This window comes from Heptranchias perlo, unplaced genomic scaffold (assembly GCF_035084215.1).
Source record: "Heptranchias perlo isolate sHepPer1 unplaced genomic scaffold, sHepPer1.hap1 HAP1_SCAFFOLD_409, whole genome shotgun sequence".
Classification (NCBI taxonomy): Eukaryota; Metazoa; Chordata; class Chondrichthyes; order Hexanchiformes; family Hexanchidae; genus Heptranchias; species Heptranchias perlo.
The window spans coordinates 48,786-67,914 of NW_027139421.1; the positions used below are offsets into that span (position 1 = coordinate 48,786).

Genomic DNA, 19,129 nt, shown 5'->3' on the forward strand with positions numbered 1-19,129 from the left:
TGTAGATTGTTTGCTGTAGAGCACTGTTTAAATAGACTCTGTAGACTGTTTGCTGTAGAGCACTGTTTAAATAGACTCTGTAGACTGTTTGCTGTCGTGCACTGTTTAAATAGACTCTTGTAAACAATTTTACAACACCAAGTTATAGTCCAGCAATTTTATTTTAAATTCACAAGCTTTCGGAGGCTACCTCCTTCCTCAGGTGAACGATGTGGAAAATCGTTCACCTGAGGAAGGAGGTGGCCTCCGAAAGCTTGTGAATTTAAAATAAAATTGCTGGACTATAACTTGGTGTTGTAAAATTGTTTACAATTGTCAACCCCAGTCCATCACCGGCATCTCTACATCATAAATAGACTCTGTAGACTGTTTGCTGTAGTGCACTGTTTAAATAGACTCTGTAGACTGTTTGCTGTAGTGCACTGTTTAAATAGACTCTGTGGACTGTTTGCTGTAGTGCACTGTTTAAATAGACTCTGTGGACTGTTTGCTGTAGTGCACTGTTTAAATAGTAAATACATTTTGTCTGCTGTAAAATAGACTGATTGCTGTGAGTCCTGCCCTGCCTTCAATTGATTGGCTGACACAGTGGAGTCAATAGACTCTCTTCCTTTCCTATCCCTGCAGCCAGTTTTTAACGAGGTTACACTTGTGAGGGTTATTTAATTGCCCCGCACATGCCTTAACCTTGTAGGGACCAGCTGCTCTAAACTGGACCGTTCGCACCTCTGCAAAGTGATTGCCCGATTAAAAGTAGCGATGCAGGTTAATGGAGGGATAGATTTGAAAAGCAGAGAAGTTATGTTAAACTTGTATAGAACCCTGGTTAGACCTCACTTGGAGCACTGTGCACAGTTCTGGTCTCCATGTACCTTGGTTAGACCACACTTGGAGCACTGTGCACAGTTCTGGTCTCCATATACCTTGGTTAGACCACACTTGGAGTACTGTGCACAGTTCTGGTCTCCATATACCTTGGTTAGACCACACTTGGAGCACTGTGCACAGTTCTGGTCTCCGTATACCTTGGTTAGACCACAATTGGAGTACTGTGCACAGTTCTGGTCTCCATATACCTTGGTTAGACCACACTTGGAGCGCTGTGCATAGTTTTGGTCTCCATATACCTTGGTTAGACCACAATTGGAGTACTGTGCACAGTTCTGGTCTCCATATACCTTGGTTAGACCACACTTGGAGCGCTGTGCATAGTTCTGGTCTCCATATACCTTGGTTAGACCACACTTGGAGCGCTGTGCATAGTTTTGGTCTCCATATACCTTGGTTAGACCACACTTGGTGTACTGTAAACAGTTCTGGTCTCCATATTATAAAAAGGATATAGAGGCACTGGAGAAGGTGCAAAAAAGATTTACTAGGATGATACCAGAACTGAGAGATTATACCTATCAGAAAAGACTGGGGCTCTTTTCTGTGGAAAAGAGAAGGCTGAGGGGTGACCTGATAGAGGTCTTTAAGATTATGAAAGGTTTGATAGGGTAGACGTAGAGAAAATGTTTCTACTTGTAGGGGAGACCAGAACTACGGGCTATAAATATAAGATAGTCACGAATTAATCCAATAAGGAATTCAGGAGAAACGTCTTCACCCAGAGAGTGGTGAGAATGTGGAACTCGCTCCCACAAGGAGTAGTTGAGACAAATCCCCTGGACTTGATGGCCTACATCCTAGGGTTTTAGAAGAGGTGGCTGCAGAGATAGTGGATGCATTGGTTATGATCTTCCGGAGTTCCCTAGATTCTAGAATGATCTCCATGGATTGGAAGGCAGCAAATGTAACCCCGCTGTTCAAGAAAGGAGGGAGAGAAAACAGGGAACTACAGGCCAGTTAGCCTGACATCAGTTGTCGGGAAAATGCTGGAATCCATTATTAAGGATGTGGTAACAGGGCACTTAGAAAATCATTACATGATTAGGCAGAGTCAACATGGTTTTATGAAAGGGAAATTGTGTTTGACAAATTTATTGGAGTTTTTTGAGGGTGTAACTAGCAGGGTGGATAAAGGGGAACCAGTGGATGGAGTATATTTGGATTTTCAAAAGGCATTCGATAAAGTGCCACACAAAAGGTTGTTAAACAAGATAAGGGCTCACGGGATTGGGGGTATTTTATTAGCATGGATAGAGGATTGGTTAACGGACAGAAAACAGAGAGTAGGGATAAACGGGTCATTCTCAGGTTGGCAGGCTGTAACTAGTGGGGTGTCGCAGGGATCAGTGCTCGGGCCTCAGCTATTTACAATCTATATTAATGACTTAGATGAAGGGACCGAGTGTCATGTATCCAAGTTTGCTGACGATACAAAGCTCGGTGGGAAAGTAAGCTGTGAGGAGGACACAAAGAGTCTGCAAAGGGATATCGACAGGTTGATTGAGTGGCAAGAAGGTGTCAGATGGAGTATAATGTGGGGAAATGTGAGGTTATTCACTTTGGTAGAAAGAATAGAAAAATCGAGTATTTTTTAAATGGTGAGAAATTATTAAATGTTGGTGTTCAGAGAGATTTGGGTGTCCTTGTACATGAATCACAGAAAGTTAACATGCAGGTACAGCAGGCAATTAGGAAGGGAAATGGTATGTTAGCCTTTATTGCAAGGGGGTTGGATTCTTAGAGTAAGATAGTCTTGCTGCAATTGTACAGGGCTCTGGTGAGACCTCACCTGGAGTACTGTGTACAGTTTTGGTCTCCTTATCTAAGGAAGGATATACTTGCCTCAGAGGGATTGCAACGAAGGTTCACTGGATTGATTCCTGGGATGAGAGGGTTGTCCTATGAGGAGAGATTGAGTAGAATGGGCCTATACTCGCTGGAGTTTAGGAGAATGAGAGGTGATCTCATCGAATCAGACAAGATTCTGAAGGGGCTTCACAGGGTAGATGCGAGAGATTGTTTCCTCTGGCTGGAGAGTCTAGAACTAGGGAACATAGTCGCAGGATAAGGGGTCGGCCATTCAAGACTGAGATGAGGAGGAATTTATATATATTCAAGACTGCGATCGATAGATTCTTAGACACTAAGAAAATCAAGGGATATGGGGATCGGGCGGGAAAGTGGAGTTGAGGTCGAAGATCAGCCATGATCTGATTGAATGGCGGAGCAGGCTCGAGGGGCCGAATGGCCTACTCCTGCTCCTATTTCTTATGTTCTTATAGCACAGATGCATTTAAAGGGAAGCTAGATAAACAGGTGAGGGAGAAAGGAATGGAAGGATATGCTGATAGGATGAGATGAAGAGGGAGGGAGGAGTGGAGCATAAATGCCAGCATAGACCAGTTGGGCCGAATGGCCTGTTTCTGTGCTGTAAATTCTATGAAACAGGTGTTGGAAAGAAAGAACTTGGATTTATTGAGCGCCTGGTCGGTATGAGGCTCAGTCCCACCCTGGGTTTGAGCGCCTCCCACGTACCTGGGTGCTGGAGTCTCCCAGCCGAGCCCGGACACGCAGTTGAAAGGCCTGGTCCTTCAGTAAGGTCAGTGGCGTGCTCAGCTGGAGGGCTGAAGGCTCTGTAGCCTCGATCAGCTCTTCCCACTCCTCATCGCTGTCCATCTCCTGAGAGCAAAGTCCAGGGAGAATTAGCAACCCCTCATTTCCACAATCTGCAAATAATTAAACTGAATCACCCTCTATAAAGAGGTATTTTCAATCCAGACCCCTTTTAAAGAGGGAGTCTCCCCGTCAGGGACACCTTTTAAAGAGGGAGTCTCCCCGTCAGGGACACCTTTTAAAGAGGGAGTCTCTCTCCATCAGGGGCCCCTTTTAAAGAGAGAGTCTTCCCATCAGGGACCCCTTTTAAAGAGGGAGTATCTCTCCAACAGGGACCCCTTTGAAACAGGGAGTCTCCCCGTCAGGGGCCCCTTTCAAAGAGGGAGTCTCTCTCCATCAGGGACCCCTTTTAAAGAGGGAATCACCCAATCGGAGCTTTACTCTGTATCTAACCCTGTACCTGCCCTGGGAGTGTTTGATGGGACAGTGTAGAGGGAGCTTTACTCTGTATCTAACCCTGTACCTGCCCTGGGAGTGTTTGATGGTACAGTGTAGAGGGAGCTTTACTCTGTATCTAACCCTGTACCTGCCCTGGGAGTGTTTGATGGGACAGTGTAGAGGGAGCTTTACTCTGTATCTAACCCTGTACCTGCCCTGGGAGTGTTTGATGGGACAGTGTCGAGGGAGCTTTACTCTGTATCTAACCATGTACCTGCCCTGGGAGTGTTTGATGGGACAGTGTAGAGGGAGCTTTACTCTGTATCTAACCCTGTACCTGCCCTGGGAGTGTTTGATGGGACAGTGTAGAGGGAGCTTTACTCTGTATCTAACCCTGTACCTGCCCTGGGAGTGTTTGATGGGACAGTGTCGAGGGAGCTTTACTCTGTATCTAACCATGTACCTGCCCTGGGAGTGTTTGATGGGACAGTGTAGAGGGAGCTTTACTCTGTATCTAGCCCTGTACCTGCCCTGGGAGTGTTTGATGGGACAGTGTAGCGGGAGCTTTACTCTGTATCTAACCCTGTACCTGCCCTGGGAGTGTTTGATGGGACAGTGTCGAGGGAGCTTTACTCTGTATCTAACCATGTACCTGCCCTGGGAGTGTTTGATGGGACAGTGTAGAGGGAGCTTTACTCTGTATCTAACCCTGTACCTGCCCTGGGAGTGTTTGATGGGACAGTGTAGAGGGAGCTTTACTCTGTATCTAACCATGTACCTGCCCTGGGAGTGTTTGATGGGACAGTGTAGAGGGAGCTTTACTCTGTATCTAACCATGTACCTGCCCTGGGAGTGTTTGATGGGACAGTGTAGGGGGAGATTACCTCATTCTCCAGATCCACATTCTCCATGCTGTGACCCCTTCTCCTTATTGTCCTCCCTCCGATCTGCACCTCTGGGAATTGCTGCTCGTAATCCCGGCTGATCCGATGAGCCCTGCGAAAAACAACAACTCCATCGAGTCTGGTGTCGACTGTCTCCACATCTCCCCTCCCATCCACCGTCTCCCCCATCTCCCCTCCCATTCACCGTCTCCCCCATCTCCCCTCCCATCGACTGTCTCCACATCTCCCCTCCCATCGACTGTCTCCACATCTCCCCTCCCATCGACTGTCTCCACATCTCCCCTCCCATCGACTGTCTCCACAGCTCCCCTCCCATCGACTGTCTCCACATCTCCCCTCCCATCCACTGTCTCCACATCTCCCCTCCCATCGACTGTCTCCACATCTCCCCTCCCATCGACTGTCTCCACATCTCCCCTCCCATCCACTGTCTCCACAGCTCCCCTCCCATCGACTGTCTCCACATCTCCCCTCCCATCGACTGTCTCCACATCTCCCCTCCCATCCACTGTCTCCACATCTCCCCTCCCATCGACTGTCTCCACATCTCCCCTCCCATCGACTGTCTCCACATCTCCCCTCCCATCGACTGTCTCCACATCTCCCCTCCCATCCACCGTCTCCCCCATCTCCCCTCCCATCCACTGTCTCCACATCTCCCCTCCCATCGACTGTCTCCACATCTCCCCTCCCATCGACAGTCTCCACATCTCCCCTCCCATCCACTGTCTCCACATCTCCCCTCCCATCGACTGTCTCCACATCTCCCCTCCCATCGACTGTCTCCACATCTCCCCTCCCATCGACTGTCTCCACATCTCCCCTCCCATCGACTGTCTCCACATCTCCCCTCCCATCGACTGTCTCCACATCTCCCCTCCCATCCACTGTCTCCACATCTCCCCTCCCATCCACTGTCTCCACATCTCCCCTCCCATCGACTGTCTCCCCCATCTCCCCTCCCATCGAGTGTCTCCACATCTCCCCTCCCATCCACAGTCTCCACATCTCCCCTCCCATCCACTGTCTCCACATCTCCCCTCCCATCGACTGTCTCCACATCTCCCCTCCCATCCACTGTCTCCACATCTCCCCTCCCATCGACTGTCTCCACATCTCCCCTCCCATCGACTGTCTCCACATCTCCCCTCCCATCCACTGTCTCCACATCTCCCCTCCCATCCACTGTCTCCACATCTCCCCTCCCATCGACTGTCTCCACATCTCCCCTCCCATTCACTGTCTCCACATCTCCCCTCCCATCGACTGTCTCCACATCTCCCCTCCCATTCACTGTCTCCACATCTCCCCTCCCATCGACTGTCTCCACATCTCCCCTCCCATCGACTGTCTCCACATCTCCCCTCCCATCGACTGTCTCCACATCTCCCCTCCCATCGACTGTCTCCACATCTCCCCTCCCATCGACTGTCTCCACATCTCCCCTCCCATTGACTGTCTCCACATCTCCCCTCCCATCGACTGTCTCCACATCTCCCCTCCCATCGACTGTCTCCACATCTCCCCTCCCATCGACTGTCTCCACATCTCCCCTCCCATCGACTGTCTCCACATCTCCCCTCCCATCGACTGTCTCCACATCTCCCCTCCTATCGACTGTCTCCACATCTCCCCTCCCATCGACTGTCTCCACATCTCCCCTCCCATCGACTGTCTCCACATCTCCCCTCCCATCCACCGTCTCCCCCATCTCCCCTCCCATTCACCGTCTCTCCCATCTCCCCTCCCATCGACTGTCTCCACATCTCCCCTCCCATCCACTGTCTCCACATCTCCCCTCCCATCGACTGTCTCCCCCATCTCCCCTCCCATCGACTGTCTCCACATCTCCCCTCCCATCCACCGTCTCCCCCATCTCCCCTCCCATTCACCGTCTCCCCCATCTCCCCTCCCATCGACTGTCTCCACATCTCCCCTCCCATCGACTGTCTCCACATCTCCGCTCCCATCGACTGTCTCCACATCTCCCCTCCCATCGACTGTCTCCACATCTCCCCTCCCATCCACTGTCTCCACATCTCCCCTCCCATCGACAGTCTCCACATCTCCCCTCCCATCGACTGTCTCCACATCTCCCCTCCCATCGACTGTCTCCACATCTCCCCTCCCATCCACTGTCTCCACATCTCCCCTCCCATCGACTGTCTCCACATCTCCCCTCCCATCGACTGTCTCCACATCTCCCCTCCCATCGACTGTCTCCACATCTCCCCTCCCATCGACTGTCTCCACATCTCCCCTCCCATCGACTGTCTCCACATCTCCCCTCCCATCGACTGTCTCCACATCTCCCCTCCCATCGACTGTCTCCACATCTCCCCTCCCATCCACCGTCTCCACATCTCCCCTCCCATCGACAGTCTCCACATCTCCCCTCCCATCCACTGTCTCCACATCTCCCCTCCCATCGACTGTCTCCACATCTCCCCTCCCATCGACTGTCTCCACATCTCCCCTCCCATCGACTGTCTTCACATCTCCCCTCCCATCCACTGTCTCCACATCTCCCCTCCCATCGACAGTCTCCACATCTCCCCTCCCATCGACTGTCTCCACATCTCCCCTCCCATCGAGTGTCTCCCCCATCTCCCCTCCCATCGACTGTCTCCACATCTCCCCTCCCATCGACTGTCTCCACATCTCCCCTCCCATCCACTGTCTCCACATCTCCCCTCCGTCCACCGTCTCCCCCATCTCCCCTCCCATCGACAGTCTCCACATCTCCCCTCCCGTCCACCGTCACCCCCGCCTCCCCTCCCGTCCACCGTCTCCCCCGCCTCCCCTCCCGTCCACCGTCTCCCCCACCTCCCCTCCCGTCCACCGTCTCCCCTCCCGTCCACCGTCTCCCCCGCCTCCCCTCCCATCCACCGTCTCCCTCGCCTCCCCTCCCGTCCACCGTCACCCCCGCCTCCCCTCCCGTCCACCGTCTCCCCCGCCTCCCCTCCCGTCCACCGTCTCCCCCGCCTCCCCTCCCGTCCACCGTCTCCCCCGCCTCCCCTCCCGTCCACCGTCTCCCCCGCCTCCCGTCCACCGTCTCCCCCTCCTCCCCTCCCGTCCACCGTCTCCCCCGCCTCCCCTCCCGTCCACCGTCTCCCCCGCCTCCCCTCCCGTCCACCGTCTCCCCCGCCTCCCCTCCCGTCCACCGTCTCCCCCGCCTCCCCTCCCGTCCACCGTCTGCCCCGCCTCCCCTCCCGTCCACCGTCTGCCCCGCCTCCCCTCCCGTCCACCGTCTCCCCCGCCTCCCCTCCCGTCCACCGTCTCCCCCGCCTCCCGTCCACTGTCTCCCCCGCCTCCCCTCCCGTCCACCGTCTCCCCCGCCTCCCCTCCCGTCCACCGTCTCCCCCGCCTCCCCTCCCGTCCACCGTCTCCCCCCCCTCACCTCCCGTCCACCGTCTCCCCCCCACCTCACCTCCCGTCCACCGTCTCGCGCCTCCCCTTCCCTCCGATCCTCAGTCTGTGATCTGCCCCCCGTGCCCTCATTACCCCCCCTTCCCGTCCCCTCCGATCCTCAATCTGTGTTCAGCCCCCTGTGCCCTCATCGACCCCTCCCCCCCTCACCTCTCCTCCCCCTGTGATATTGGTACTGACCCTCCCCCTACCTGGGAGTCGGTGGGCCCTGCTCCATCTCCCACTCTGGCGTGCTGCTCCTTACCAGGGCAATGGCCGGCACTGCTGTCTGGGGACTGCTGTCGGAGGAGCTGCCTGTCCACGGCCTCTCCGCCGCTGCCTGCCTGGCTTTGGACAGCTGGTGGGTCACTGGGGGCTGGGGTTCAGCGGAGGGGGCCGGGTCGGACTCTTTCTCCCCGGATTCCTGCTTCAGGGCGGCCTGGGCCCTGGAATCGGTCAGCCTGTCGCAATCCTGAGACAGGAAGGATCAAAATTTAAAATGGAGGGCCATCGCCGCAATCATAAACCAGCTGCATCAGTTATTTCGGGGCGGCAGGGGTCACGCTGTGGTCAGCTAACTCCGCAGAAGGCGGGGCCAGAGCCTGGGCCTGTCCTGCTCCAACGCCTTTCCTCAGGGTCCTAAGAACATAGGACAGAGGAGCAATGGTTGGCCATCCGGCCCCTCGAGCCTGCTCCGCCATTCAATCAGATCATGGCTGATCTTTGACCTCAACTCCACTTTCCCCCCGATCCACATTTCCCTTGATTCCCCTGGAGTCCAAAAATCCATCGATCTTGAATATATTCAATGACTGAGCATCCACTGTCCTGTGAGGGAGAGAATTCCAAAGATTCACCACCCTCTGAGTGAAGAAATCCCTCCTCATCTCAGTCTTGAATGGCCGACCCCTTATCCTGAGACTATGCCCCCTGGTTCTAGACTCTCCAACCAGGGGCAACAATCTCTCAGCATCTACCCTGTGAAACCCCCTCAGAATCTTAAATGTTTCAATGAGATCACCTCTCATTCCTCTAAACTCCAGAGAGTCTCGGCCCATTCTACTCAATCTCTCCTCAGAGGGCAACCCTCTCATCCCAGGAATCAATGTAGTGAACCTTCGTTGCACCGCCTCCAAGGCGAGTATATCCTTCCGTAGATAAGGAGACGAAAAATAAGCATCCAGCTCATCACCCACACGGTGGCCTGAGGCGGGTGTGTGTGGACCGGGATTGTCTGTATTAATCGGGGAATGTCGATCTCTCTCCCTCTCTCTCTGTGTTAATCGGGGAGTGTCGATCTCTCTCTCTCTCTCTCTGTGTTAATCGGGGAGTGTCGATCTTTCTCCCTCTCTCCCTGTGTTAATCGGGGAGTGTCGATCTCTCTCTCTCTCTGCGTTAATCGGGGAGTGTCGATCTCTCTCCCTCTCTCTCCCTGTGTTAATCGGGGAGTGTCGATCTCTCTCCCTCTCTCCCTGTGTTAATCGGGGAATGTCGATCTCTCTCCCTCTCTCTCTGTGTTAATCGGGGAGTGTCGATCTCTCTCTCTCTCTCTCTGTGTTAATCGGGGAGTGTCGATCTTTCTCCCTCTCTCCCTGTGTTAATCGGGGAGTGTCGATCTCTCTCTCTCTCTGCGTTAATCGGGGAGTGTCTATCTCTCTCTCTCTCTCCCTGTGTTAATCGGGGAGTGTCGATCTCTCTCTCTCCCTGTGTTAATCGGGGAGTGTCGATCTCTCTCTGTCTCTGCGTTAATCGGGGAGTGTCGATCTCTCTCTCTCTGTGTTGATCGGGGAGTGTCGATCTCTCTCTCTCCCTGTGTTAATCAGGGAGTGTCGATCTCTCTCTCTCTCTCTGTGTTAAACGGGGAGTGTCGATCTCTCTCTCTCTCTCTCTCTCTGTGTTAATCGGGGAGTGCCGATCTCTCTCTCTCCCTGTGTTAATCGGGGAGTGTCGATCTCTCACTCTCTCTGTGTTAAACGGGGAGTATCGATCTCTCTCTCTCTCTCTCTCTCTGTTAATCGGGGAGTGTCGATCTCTCACTCTCTCTGTGTTAATCGGGGAGTGTCGATCTCTCTCTCTCCCTGTGTTAATCGGGGAGTGTCGATCTCTCTCTGTCTCTGTGTTAATCGGGGAGTGTCGATCTCTCTCTCTCTCTGTTAATCGGGGAGTGTCGATCTCTCTCTCTCTCTCTCTCTGTTAATCGGGGAGTGTCGATCTCTCTCTCTATCTGTGTTAATCGGGAGTGTTGATCTCTCTCTCTCTCTCACTCTCTCTCTCTCTCTGTGTTAATCGGGGAGTGTCGATCTCTCCCTCTCTCTCTGTGTTAATCGGGGAGTGTCGATCTCTCTCTCTCCCTGTGTTAATCTGGGAGTGTCGATCTCTCTCTCACTCTCCCTGCGTTAATCAGGGAGTGTCGATCTCTCTCTCTCTCTGTGTTAATCGGGGAGTGTCGATCTCTCTCTCTCTCTCTCTCTCTGTGTTAATCGGGGAGTGTCGATCTCTCCCTCTCTCTCTGTGTTAATCGGGGAGTGTCGATCTCTCTCTCTCCCTGTGTTAATCGGGGAGTGTCGATCTCTCTCTCTCTCTCCCTGTGTTAATCGGGGAGTGTCGATGTCTCTCTCTCTCTCTCTCTCTGTGTTAATCGGGGAGTGTCGATCTATCTCTCTCTCTCTATCTCTCTGTGTTAATCGGGGAGTGTCGATCTCTCTCTCTCTCTGTTAATCGGGGAGTGTCGATCTCTCTCTCTCTGTGTTAATCGGGGAGTGTCGATCTCTCTCTCTCTCTGTGTTAATCGGGGAGTGTCGATCTCTCTCTCTCTCTCTCTGTGTCAATCGGGGAGTGTCGATCTCTCCCTCTCTCCCTGTGTTAATCGGGGAGTGTCGATCTCTCTCTCTCTCTCTCTCTGTGTTAATCGGGGAGTGTCGATCTCTCTCTCTCTCTCTCTCTCTGTTAATCGGGGAGTGTCGATCTCTCTCTCTCCCTGTGTTAATCGGGGAGTGTCGATCTCTCCCTCTCTCCCTGTGTTAATCGGGGAGTGTCGATCTCTCTCTCTCTCTCTGTGTTAATCGGGGAGTGTCGATCTCTCTCTCTCTGTGTGTTAATCGGGGAGTGTCGATCTCTCTCTCTCTCTCTCTGTGTTAATCGGGGAGTGTCGATCTCTCTCTCTCTCTGTGTTAATCGGGGAGTGTCGATCGCTCTCTCTCTCTCCCTGTTCATCGGGGAGTGTCGATCTCTCTCTCTCCCTGTGTTAATCGGGGAGTGTCCATCTCTCTCTGTCTCTGTGTTAATCGGGGAGCGTCGATCTCTCTCTCTCTGTGTTAATCGGGGAGTGTCAATCTCTCTCTCTCTCTCTGTGTTAATCGGGGAGTGTCGATCTCTCTCTCTCCCTGTGTTAATCGGGGAGTGTCGATCTCTCTCTTTCTCTCTCTCTGTGTTAAACGGGGAGTGTCGATCTCTCTCTCTCTCCCTGTGTTCATCGGGGAGTGGCGATCTCTCTCTCTCTCTGTGTTAATCGGGGAGTGTCGATCTCGATCTCTCTCTGTTAATCGGGGAGTGTCGATCTCTCTCTCTCTCCCTGTGTTCATCGGGGAGTGTCTATCTCTCTCTCTCTCTGTTAATCGGGGAGTGTCGATCTCTCTCTCTCTCTCTCTGTGTTAATCGGGGAGTGTCGATCTCTCTCTCTCTCTCTCAATGTTAATCGGGGATTGTCGATCTCTCTCTCTCTCTCTCTGTGTTAATCGGGGAGTGTCGATCTCTCTCTCTCTCTCTCTCTGTTAATCGGGGAGTGTTGACCTCTCTCTCTCTCGGTGTTAATCGGGGAGTGTCGATCTCTCTCTTTCTCTATCTGTTAATCGGGGAGTGTCGATCTCTCTCTGTCTCTGTGTTAATCGGGGAGTGTCGATCTCTGTCTCTCTCTGTGTTAATCGGGGAGTGTCGATCTCTCTCTGTCTCTGTGTTAATCGGGGAGCGTCGATCTCTCTCTCTCTGTGTTAATCGGGGAGTGTCGATCTCTCTCTCTCTCCCTGTGTTCATCGGGGAGTGGCGATCTCTCTCTCTCTCTCTGTGTTAATCGGGGAGTGTCGATCTCTATCTCTCTCTGTTAATCGGGGAGTGTCGATCTCTCTCTCTCTCCCTGTGTTCATCGGGGAGTGGCGATCTCTCTCTCTCTCTCTTGCTCCCTCAGTTAATCGGGGAGTGTCGATCTCTCTCACTCACTGTGTTAATCGGTGAGTGTCGATCTCTCTCTCTATCTCTGTGTTAATCGGGGAGTGTCGATCTCTCTCTCTCTCTGTTAATCGGGGAGTGTCGATCTCTCTCTCTCTCTCTGTGTTAATCGGGGAGTGTCGATCTCGCTCTCTCTCTCAATGTTAATCGGGGAGTGTCGATCTCTCTCTCTCTCTCTGTGTTAATCGGGGAGTGTTGACCTCTCTCTCTCTCTCTCTCTGTGTTAATCGGGGAGTGTCGATCTCTCTCTTTCTCTATCTGTTAATCGGGGAGTGTCGATCTCTCTCTTTCTCTATCTGTTAATCGGGGAGTGTCGATCTCTCTTTCTCTCTCTGTGTTAATCGGGGAGTGTCGATCTCTCTCTCTCTCTCTCTCTGTTAATCGGGGAGTGTCGATCTCTCTCTCTCTATCTGTTAATCGGGGAGTGTCGATCTCTCTTTCTCTCTCTGTGTTAATCGGAGAGTGTCGATCTCTCTCTCTCTCTTTCTCTGTGTTAATCGGGGAGTGTCGATCTCTCTCTCTCTCTGTGATGATCAGGGAGTGTCGCTCTCTCTCTGTCTCTGTGTTAATCGGAGAGTGTCGATCTCTCTCTCTCTCTCCCTGTGTTAATCGGGGAGTGTCGATCTCTCTCTCCCTGTGTTAATCAGGGAGTGTCGATCTCTCTCTCTCTCTGTGTTAATCGGGGAGTGTCGATCTTTCTCTCTCTCTCCCTGTGTCAATCGGGGAGTGTCGATCTCTCTCTCTGTGTTAATCGGGGAGTGCCGATCTCTCTCTCTCTCTCTGGGTTAATCGGGGAGTGTCGATCTCTATCTCTCTCTGTGTTATTCGGGGAGTGTCGATCTCTCTCTCTCTGTGTTATTCGGGGAGTGTCGATCTCTCTCTCTGTATTAATCGGGGAGTGTCGATCTCTCTCTCTGTTCATCGGGGAGTGTCGATCTCTCTCTCTCTCTCTGTGTTAATCGGGGAGGGTCGCTCTCTCTCTCTCTGTGTTAATAGGGGAGTGTCGATCTCTCTCTCTCTCTGTGTTAATCGGGGAGTGTCGATCTCTCTCTCTCTCTCTCTGTGTTAATCGGGGAGTGTTGACCTCTCTCTCTCTCGGTGTTAATCGGGGAGTTTCGATCTCTCTCTTTCTCTATCTGTTAATCGGGGAGTGTCGATCTCTCTCTGTCTCTGTTTTAATCGGGTAGTGTCGATCTCTCTCTCTCCCTGTGTTAATCGGGGAGTGTCGATCTCTCTCTGTCTCTGTGTTAATCGGGGAGCGTCGATCTCTCTCTCTCTGTGTTAATCGGGGAGTGTCGATCTCTCTCTCTCTCTCTCTCTGTTAATCGGGGAGTGTCGATCTCTCTCTCTCCCTGTGTTAATCGGGGAGTGTCGATCTCTCTCTCTCTCTTTCTCTCTGTGTTAATCGGGGAGTGTCGATCTCTCTCTCTCCCTCTCTGTGTTAAACGGGGAGTGTCGATCTCTCTCTCTCTCCGTGTTCATTGGGGAGTGGCGATCTCTCTCTCTCTCTCTGTGTTAATCGGGGAGTGTCGATCACTATCTCTCTCTCTGTGTGTTAATCGGGGAGTGTCGATCTCTCTCTCTCTCTGTGTTAATCGGGGAGTGTCGATCGCTCTCTCTCTCTCCCTGTTCATCGGGGAGTGTCGATCTCTCTCTCTCCCTGTGTTAATCGGGGAGTGTCCATCTCTCTCTGTCTCTGTGTTAATCGGGGAGCGTCGATCTCTCTCTCTCTGTGTTAATCGGGGAGTGTCAATCTCTCTCTCTCTCTCTGTGTTAATCGGGGAGTGTCGATCTCTCTCTCTCCCTGTGTTAATCGGGGAGTGTCGATCTCTCTCTTTCTCTCTCTCTGTGTTAAACGGGGAGTGTCGATCTCTCTCTCTCTCCCTGTGTTCATCGGGGAGTGGCGATCTCTCTCGCTCTCTGTGTTAATCGGGGAGTGTCGATCTCGATCTCTCTCTGTTAATCGGGGAGTGTCGATCTCTCTCTCTCTCCCTGTGTTCATCGGGGAGTGTCTATCTCTCTCTCTCTCTGTTAATCGGGGAGTGTCGATCTCTCTCTCTCTCTCTCTGTGTTAATCGGGGAGTGTCGATCTCTCTCTCTCTCTCTCAATGTTAATCGGGGATTGTCGATCTCTCTCTCTCTCTCTCTGTGTTAATCGGGGAGTGTCGATCTCTCTCTCTCTCTCTCTCTGTTAATCGGGGAGTGTTGACCTCTCTCTCTCTCGGTGTTAATCGGGGAGTGTCGATCTCTCTCTTTCTCTATCTGTTAATCGGGGAGTGTCGATCTCTCTCTGTCTCTGTGTTAATCGGGGAGTGTCGATCTCTGTCTCTCTCTGTGTTAATCGGGGAGTGTCGATCTCTCTCTGTCTCTGTGTTAATCGGGGAGCGTCGATCTCTCTCTCTCTGTGTTAATCGGGGAGTGTCGATCTCTCTCTCTCTCCCTGTGTTCATCGGGGAGTGGCGATCTCTCTCTCTCTCTCTGTGTTAATCGGGGAGTGTCGATCTCTATCTCTCTCTGTTAATCGGGGAGTGTCGATCTCTCTCTCTCTCCCTGTGTTCATCGGGGAGTGGCGATCTCTCTCTCTCTCTCTTGCTCCCTCAGTTAATCGGGGAGTGTCGATCTCTCTCACTCACTGTGTTAATCGGTGAGTGTCGATCTCTCTCTCTATCTCTGTGTTAATCGGGGAGTGTCGATCTCTCTCTCTCTCTGTTAATCGGGGAGTGTCGATCTCTCTCTCTCTCTCTGTGTTAATCGGGGAGTGTCGATCTCTCTCTCCCTGTGTTAATCAGGGAGTGTCGATCTCTCTCTCTCTCTGTGTTAATCGGGGAGTGTCGATCTTTCTCTCTCTCTCCCTGTGTCAATCGGGGAGTGTCGATCTCTCTCTCTGTGTTAATCGGGGAGTGCCGATCTCTCTCTCTCTCTCTGGGTTAATCGGGGAGTGTCGATCTCTATCTCTCTCTGTGTTATTCGGGGAGTGTCGATCTCTCTCTCTCTGTGTTATTCGGGGAGTGTCGATCTCTCTCTCTGTATTAATCGGGGAGTGTCGATCTCTCTCTCTGTTCATCGGGGAGTGTCGATCTCTCTCTCTCTCTCTGTGTTAATCGGGGAGGGTCGCTCTCTCTCTCTCTGTGTTAATAGGGGAGTGTCGATCTCTCTCTCTCTCTGTGTTAATCGGGGAGTGTCGATCTCTCTCTCTCTCTCTCTGTGTTAATCGGGGAGTGTTGACCTCTCTCTCTCTCGGTGTTAATCGGGGAGTTTCGATCTCTCTCTTTCTCTATCTGTTAATCGGGGAGTGTCGATCTCTCTCTGTCTCTGTTTTAATCGGGTAGTGTCGATCTCTCTCTCTCCCTGTGTTAATCGGGGAGTGTCGATCTCTCTCTGTCTCTGTGTTAATCGGGGAGCGTCGATCTCTCTCTCTCTGTGTTAATCGGGGAGTGTCGATCTCTCTCTCTCTCTCTCTCTGTTAATCGGGGAGTGTCGATCTCTCTCTCTCCCTGTGTTAATCGGGGAGTGTCGATCTCTCTCTCTCTCTTTCTCTCTGTGTTAATCGGGGAGTGTCGATCTCTCTCTCTCCCTCTCTGTGTTAAACGGGGAGTGTCGATCTCTCTCTCTCTCCGTGTTCATTGGGGAGTGGCGATCTCTCTCTCTCTCTCTGTGTTAATCGGGGAGTGTCGATCACTATCTCTCTCTCTGTGTGTTAATCGGGGAGTGTCGATCTCTCTCTCTCTCTGTGTTAATCGGGGAGTGTCGATCGCTCTCTCTCTCTCCCTGTTCATCGGGGAGTGTCGATCTCTCTCTCTCCCTGTGTTAATCGGGGAGTGTCCATCTCTCTCTGTCTCTGTGTTAATCGGGGAGCGTCGATCTCTCTCTCTCTGTGTTAATCGGGGAGTGTCAATCTCTCTCTCTCTCTCTGTGTTAATCGGGGAGTGTCGATCTCTCTCTCTCCCTGTGTTAATCGGGGAGTGTCGATCTCTCTCTTTCTCTCTCTCTGTGTTAAACGGGGAGTGTCGATCTCTCTCTCTCTCCCTGTGTTCATCGGGGAGTGGCGATCTCTCTCGCTCTCTGTGTTAATCGGGGAGTGTCGATCTCGATCTCTCTCTGTTAATCGGGGAGTGTCGATCTCTCTCTCTCTCCCTGTGTTCATCGGGGAGTGTCTATCTCTCTCTCTCTCTGTTAATCGGGGAGTGTCGATCTCTCTCTCTCTCTCTCTGTGTTAATCGGGGAGTGTCGATCTCTCTCTCTCTCTCTCAATGTTAATCGGGGATTGTCGATCTCTCTCTCTCTCTCTCTGTGTTAATCGGGGAGTGTCGATCTCTCTCTCTCTCTCTCTCTGTTAATCGGGGAGTGTTGACCTCTCTCTCTCTCGGTGTTAATCGGGGAGTGTCGATCTCTCTCTTTCTCTATCTGTTAATCGGGGAGTGTCGATCTCTCTCTGTCTCTGTGTTAATCGGGGAGTGTCGATCTCTGTCTCTCTCTGTGTTAATCGGGGAGTGTCGATCTCTCTCTGTCTCTGTGTTAATCGGGGAGCGTCGATCTCTCTCTCTCTGTGTTAATCGGGGAGTGTCGATCTCTCTCTCTCTCCCTGTGTTCATCGGGGAGTGGCGATCTCTCTCTCTCTCTCTGTGTTAATCGGGGAGTGTCGATCTCTATCTCTCTCTGTTAATCGGGGAGTGTCGATCTCTCTCTCTCTCCCTGTGTTCATCGGGGAGTGGCGATCTCTCTCTCTCTCTCTTGCTCCCTCAGTTAATCGGGGAGTGTCGATCTCTCTCACTCACTGTGTTAATCGGTGAGTGTCGATCTCTCTCTCTATCTCTGTGTTAATCGGGGAGTGTCGATCTCTCTCTCTCTCTGTTAATCGGGGAGTGTCGATCTCTCTCTCTCTCTCTGTGTTAATCGGGGAGTGTCGATCTCGCTCTCTCTCTCAATGTTAATCGGGGAGTGTCGATCTCTCTCTCTCTCTCTGTGTTAATCGGGGAGTGTTGACCTCTCTCTCTCTCTCTCTCTCTCTCTGTGTTAATCGGGGAGTGTCGATCTCTCTCTTTCTCTATCTGTTAATCGGGGAGTGTCGATCTCTCTCTTTCTCTATCTGTTAATCGGGGAGTGTCGATCTCTCTTTCTCTCTCTGTGTTAATCGGGGAGTGTCGATCTCTCTCTCTCTCTCTCTCTGTTAATCGGGGAGTGTCGATCTCTCTCTCTCTATCTGTTAATCGGGGAGTGTCGATCTCTCTTTCTCTCTCTGTGTTAATCGGAGAGTGTCGATCTCTCTCTCTCTCTTTCTCTGTGTTAATCGGGGAGTGTCGATCTCTCTCTCTCTCTGTGATGATCAGGGAGTGTCGCTCTCTCTCTGTCTCTGTGTTAATCGGAGAGTGTCGATCTCTCTCTCTCTCTCCCTGTGTTAATCGGGGAGTGTCGATCTCTCTCTCCCTGTGTTAATCAGGGAGTGTCGATCTCTCTCTCTCTCTGTGTTAATCGGGGAGTGTCGATCTTTCTCTCTCTCTCCCTGTGTCAATCGGGGAGTGTCGATCTCTCTCTCTGTGTTAATCGGGGAGTGCCGATCTCTCTCTCTCTCTCTCTGGGTTAATCGGGGAGTGTCGATCTCTATCTCTCTCTGTGTTATTCGGGGAGTGTCGATCTCTCTCTCTCTGTGTTATTCGGGGAGTGTCGATCTCTCTCTCTGTATTAATCGGGGAGTGTCGATCTCTCTCTCTGTTCATCGGGGAGTGTCGATCTCTCTCTCTCTCTCTCTCTGTGTTAATCGGGGAGGGTCGCTCTCTCTCTCTCTGTGTTAATAGGGGAGTGTCGATCTCTCTCTCTCTCTGTGTTAATCGGGGAGTGTCGATCTCTCTCTCTCTCTCTCTGTGTTAATCGGGGAGTGTTGACCTCTCTCTCTCTCGGTGTTAATCGGGGAGTTTCGATCTCTCTCTTTCTCTATCTGTTAATCGGGGAGTGTCGATCTCTCTCTGTCTCTGTTTTAATCGGGTAGTGTCGATCTCTCTCTCTCCCTGTGTTAATCGGGGAGTGTCGATCTCTCTCTGTCTCTGTGTTAATCGGGGAGCGTCGATCTCTCTCTCTCTGTGTTAATCGGGGAGTGTCGATCTCTCTCTCTCTCTCTCTCTGTTAATCGGGGAGTGTCGATCTCTCTCTCTCCCTGTGTTAATCGGGGAGTGTCGATCTCTCTCTCTCTCTTTCTCTCTGTGTTAATCGGGGAGTGTCGATCTCTCTCTCTCCCTCTCTGTGTTAAACGGGGAGTGTCGATCTCTCTCTCTCTCCGTGTTCATTGGGGAGTGGCGATCTCTCTCTCTCTCTCTGTGTTAATCGGGGAGTGTCGATCACTATCTCTCTCTGTTAATCGGGGAGTGTCGATCTCTCTCTCTCTCCCTGTGTTCATCGGGGAGTGGCGATCTCTCTCTTTCTCTATCTGTTAATCGGGGAGTGTCGATCTCTCTCTGTCTCTGTCTTAATCGGGGAGTGTCGATCTCTGTCTCTCTCTGTGTTAATCGGGGAGTGTCGATCTCTCTCTGTCTCTGTGTTAATCGGGGAGCGTCGATCTCTCTCTCTCTGTGTTAATCGGGGAGTGTCGATCTCTCTCTCTCTCCCTGTGTTCATCGGGGAGTGGCGATCTCTCTCTCTCTCTATGTGTTAATCGGGGAGTG

At 52.1% G+C, this 19,129-nt stretch overlaps 1 protein-coding gene across 1 annotated transcript in view; it reads right to left on the reverse strand.

Annotated features, from left to right (window-relative positions):
• LOC137312256 (serine/threonine-protein kinase 36-like) overlaps positions 1-19,129 on the reverse strand; it is a gene marked incomplete at its 3' end in the record, with an annotated part of 210,176 nt that overhangs the window by 45,914 nt on the left and 145,133 nt on the right. The window contains exons 6-8 of the mRNA XM_067978874.1: positions 8,468-8,727; positions 4,827-4,938; positions 3,427-3,570 (exon numbers count right to left, since the gene is read on the reverse strand). Coding sequence (XP_067834975.1) covers positions 3,427-3,570; positions 4,827-4,938; positions 8,468-8,727 — 516 coding nt within the window. The remainder of the gene's footprint in view (positions 1-3,426; positions 3,571-4,826; positions 4,939-8,467; positions 8,728-19,129) is intronic.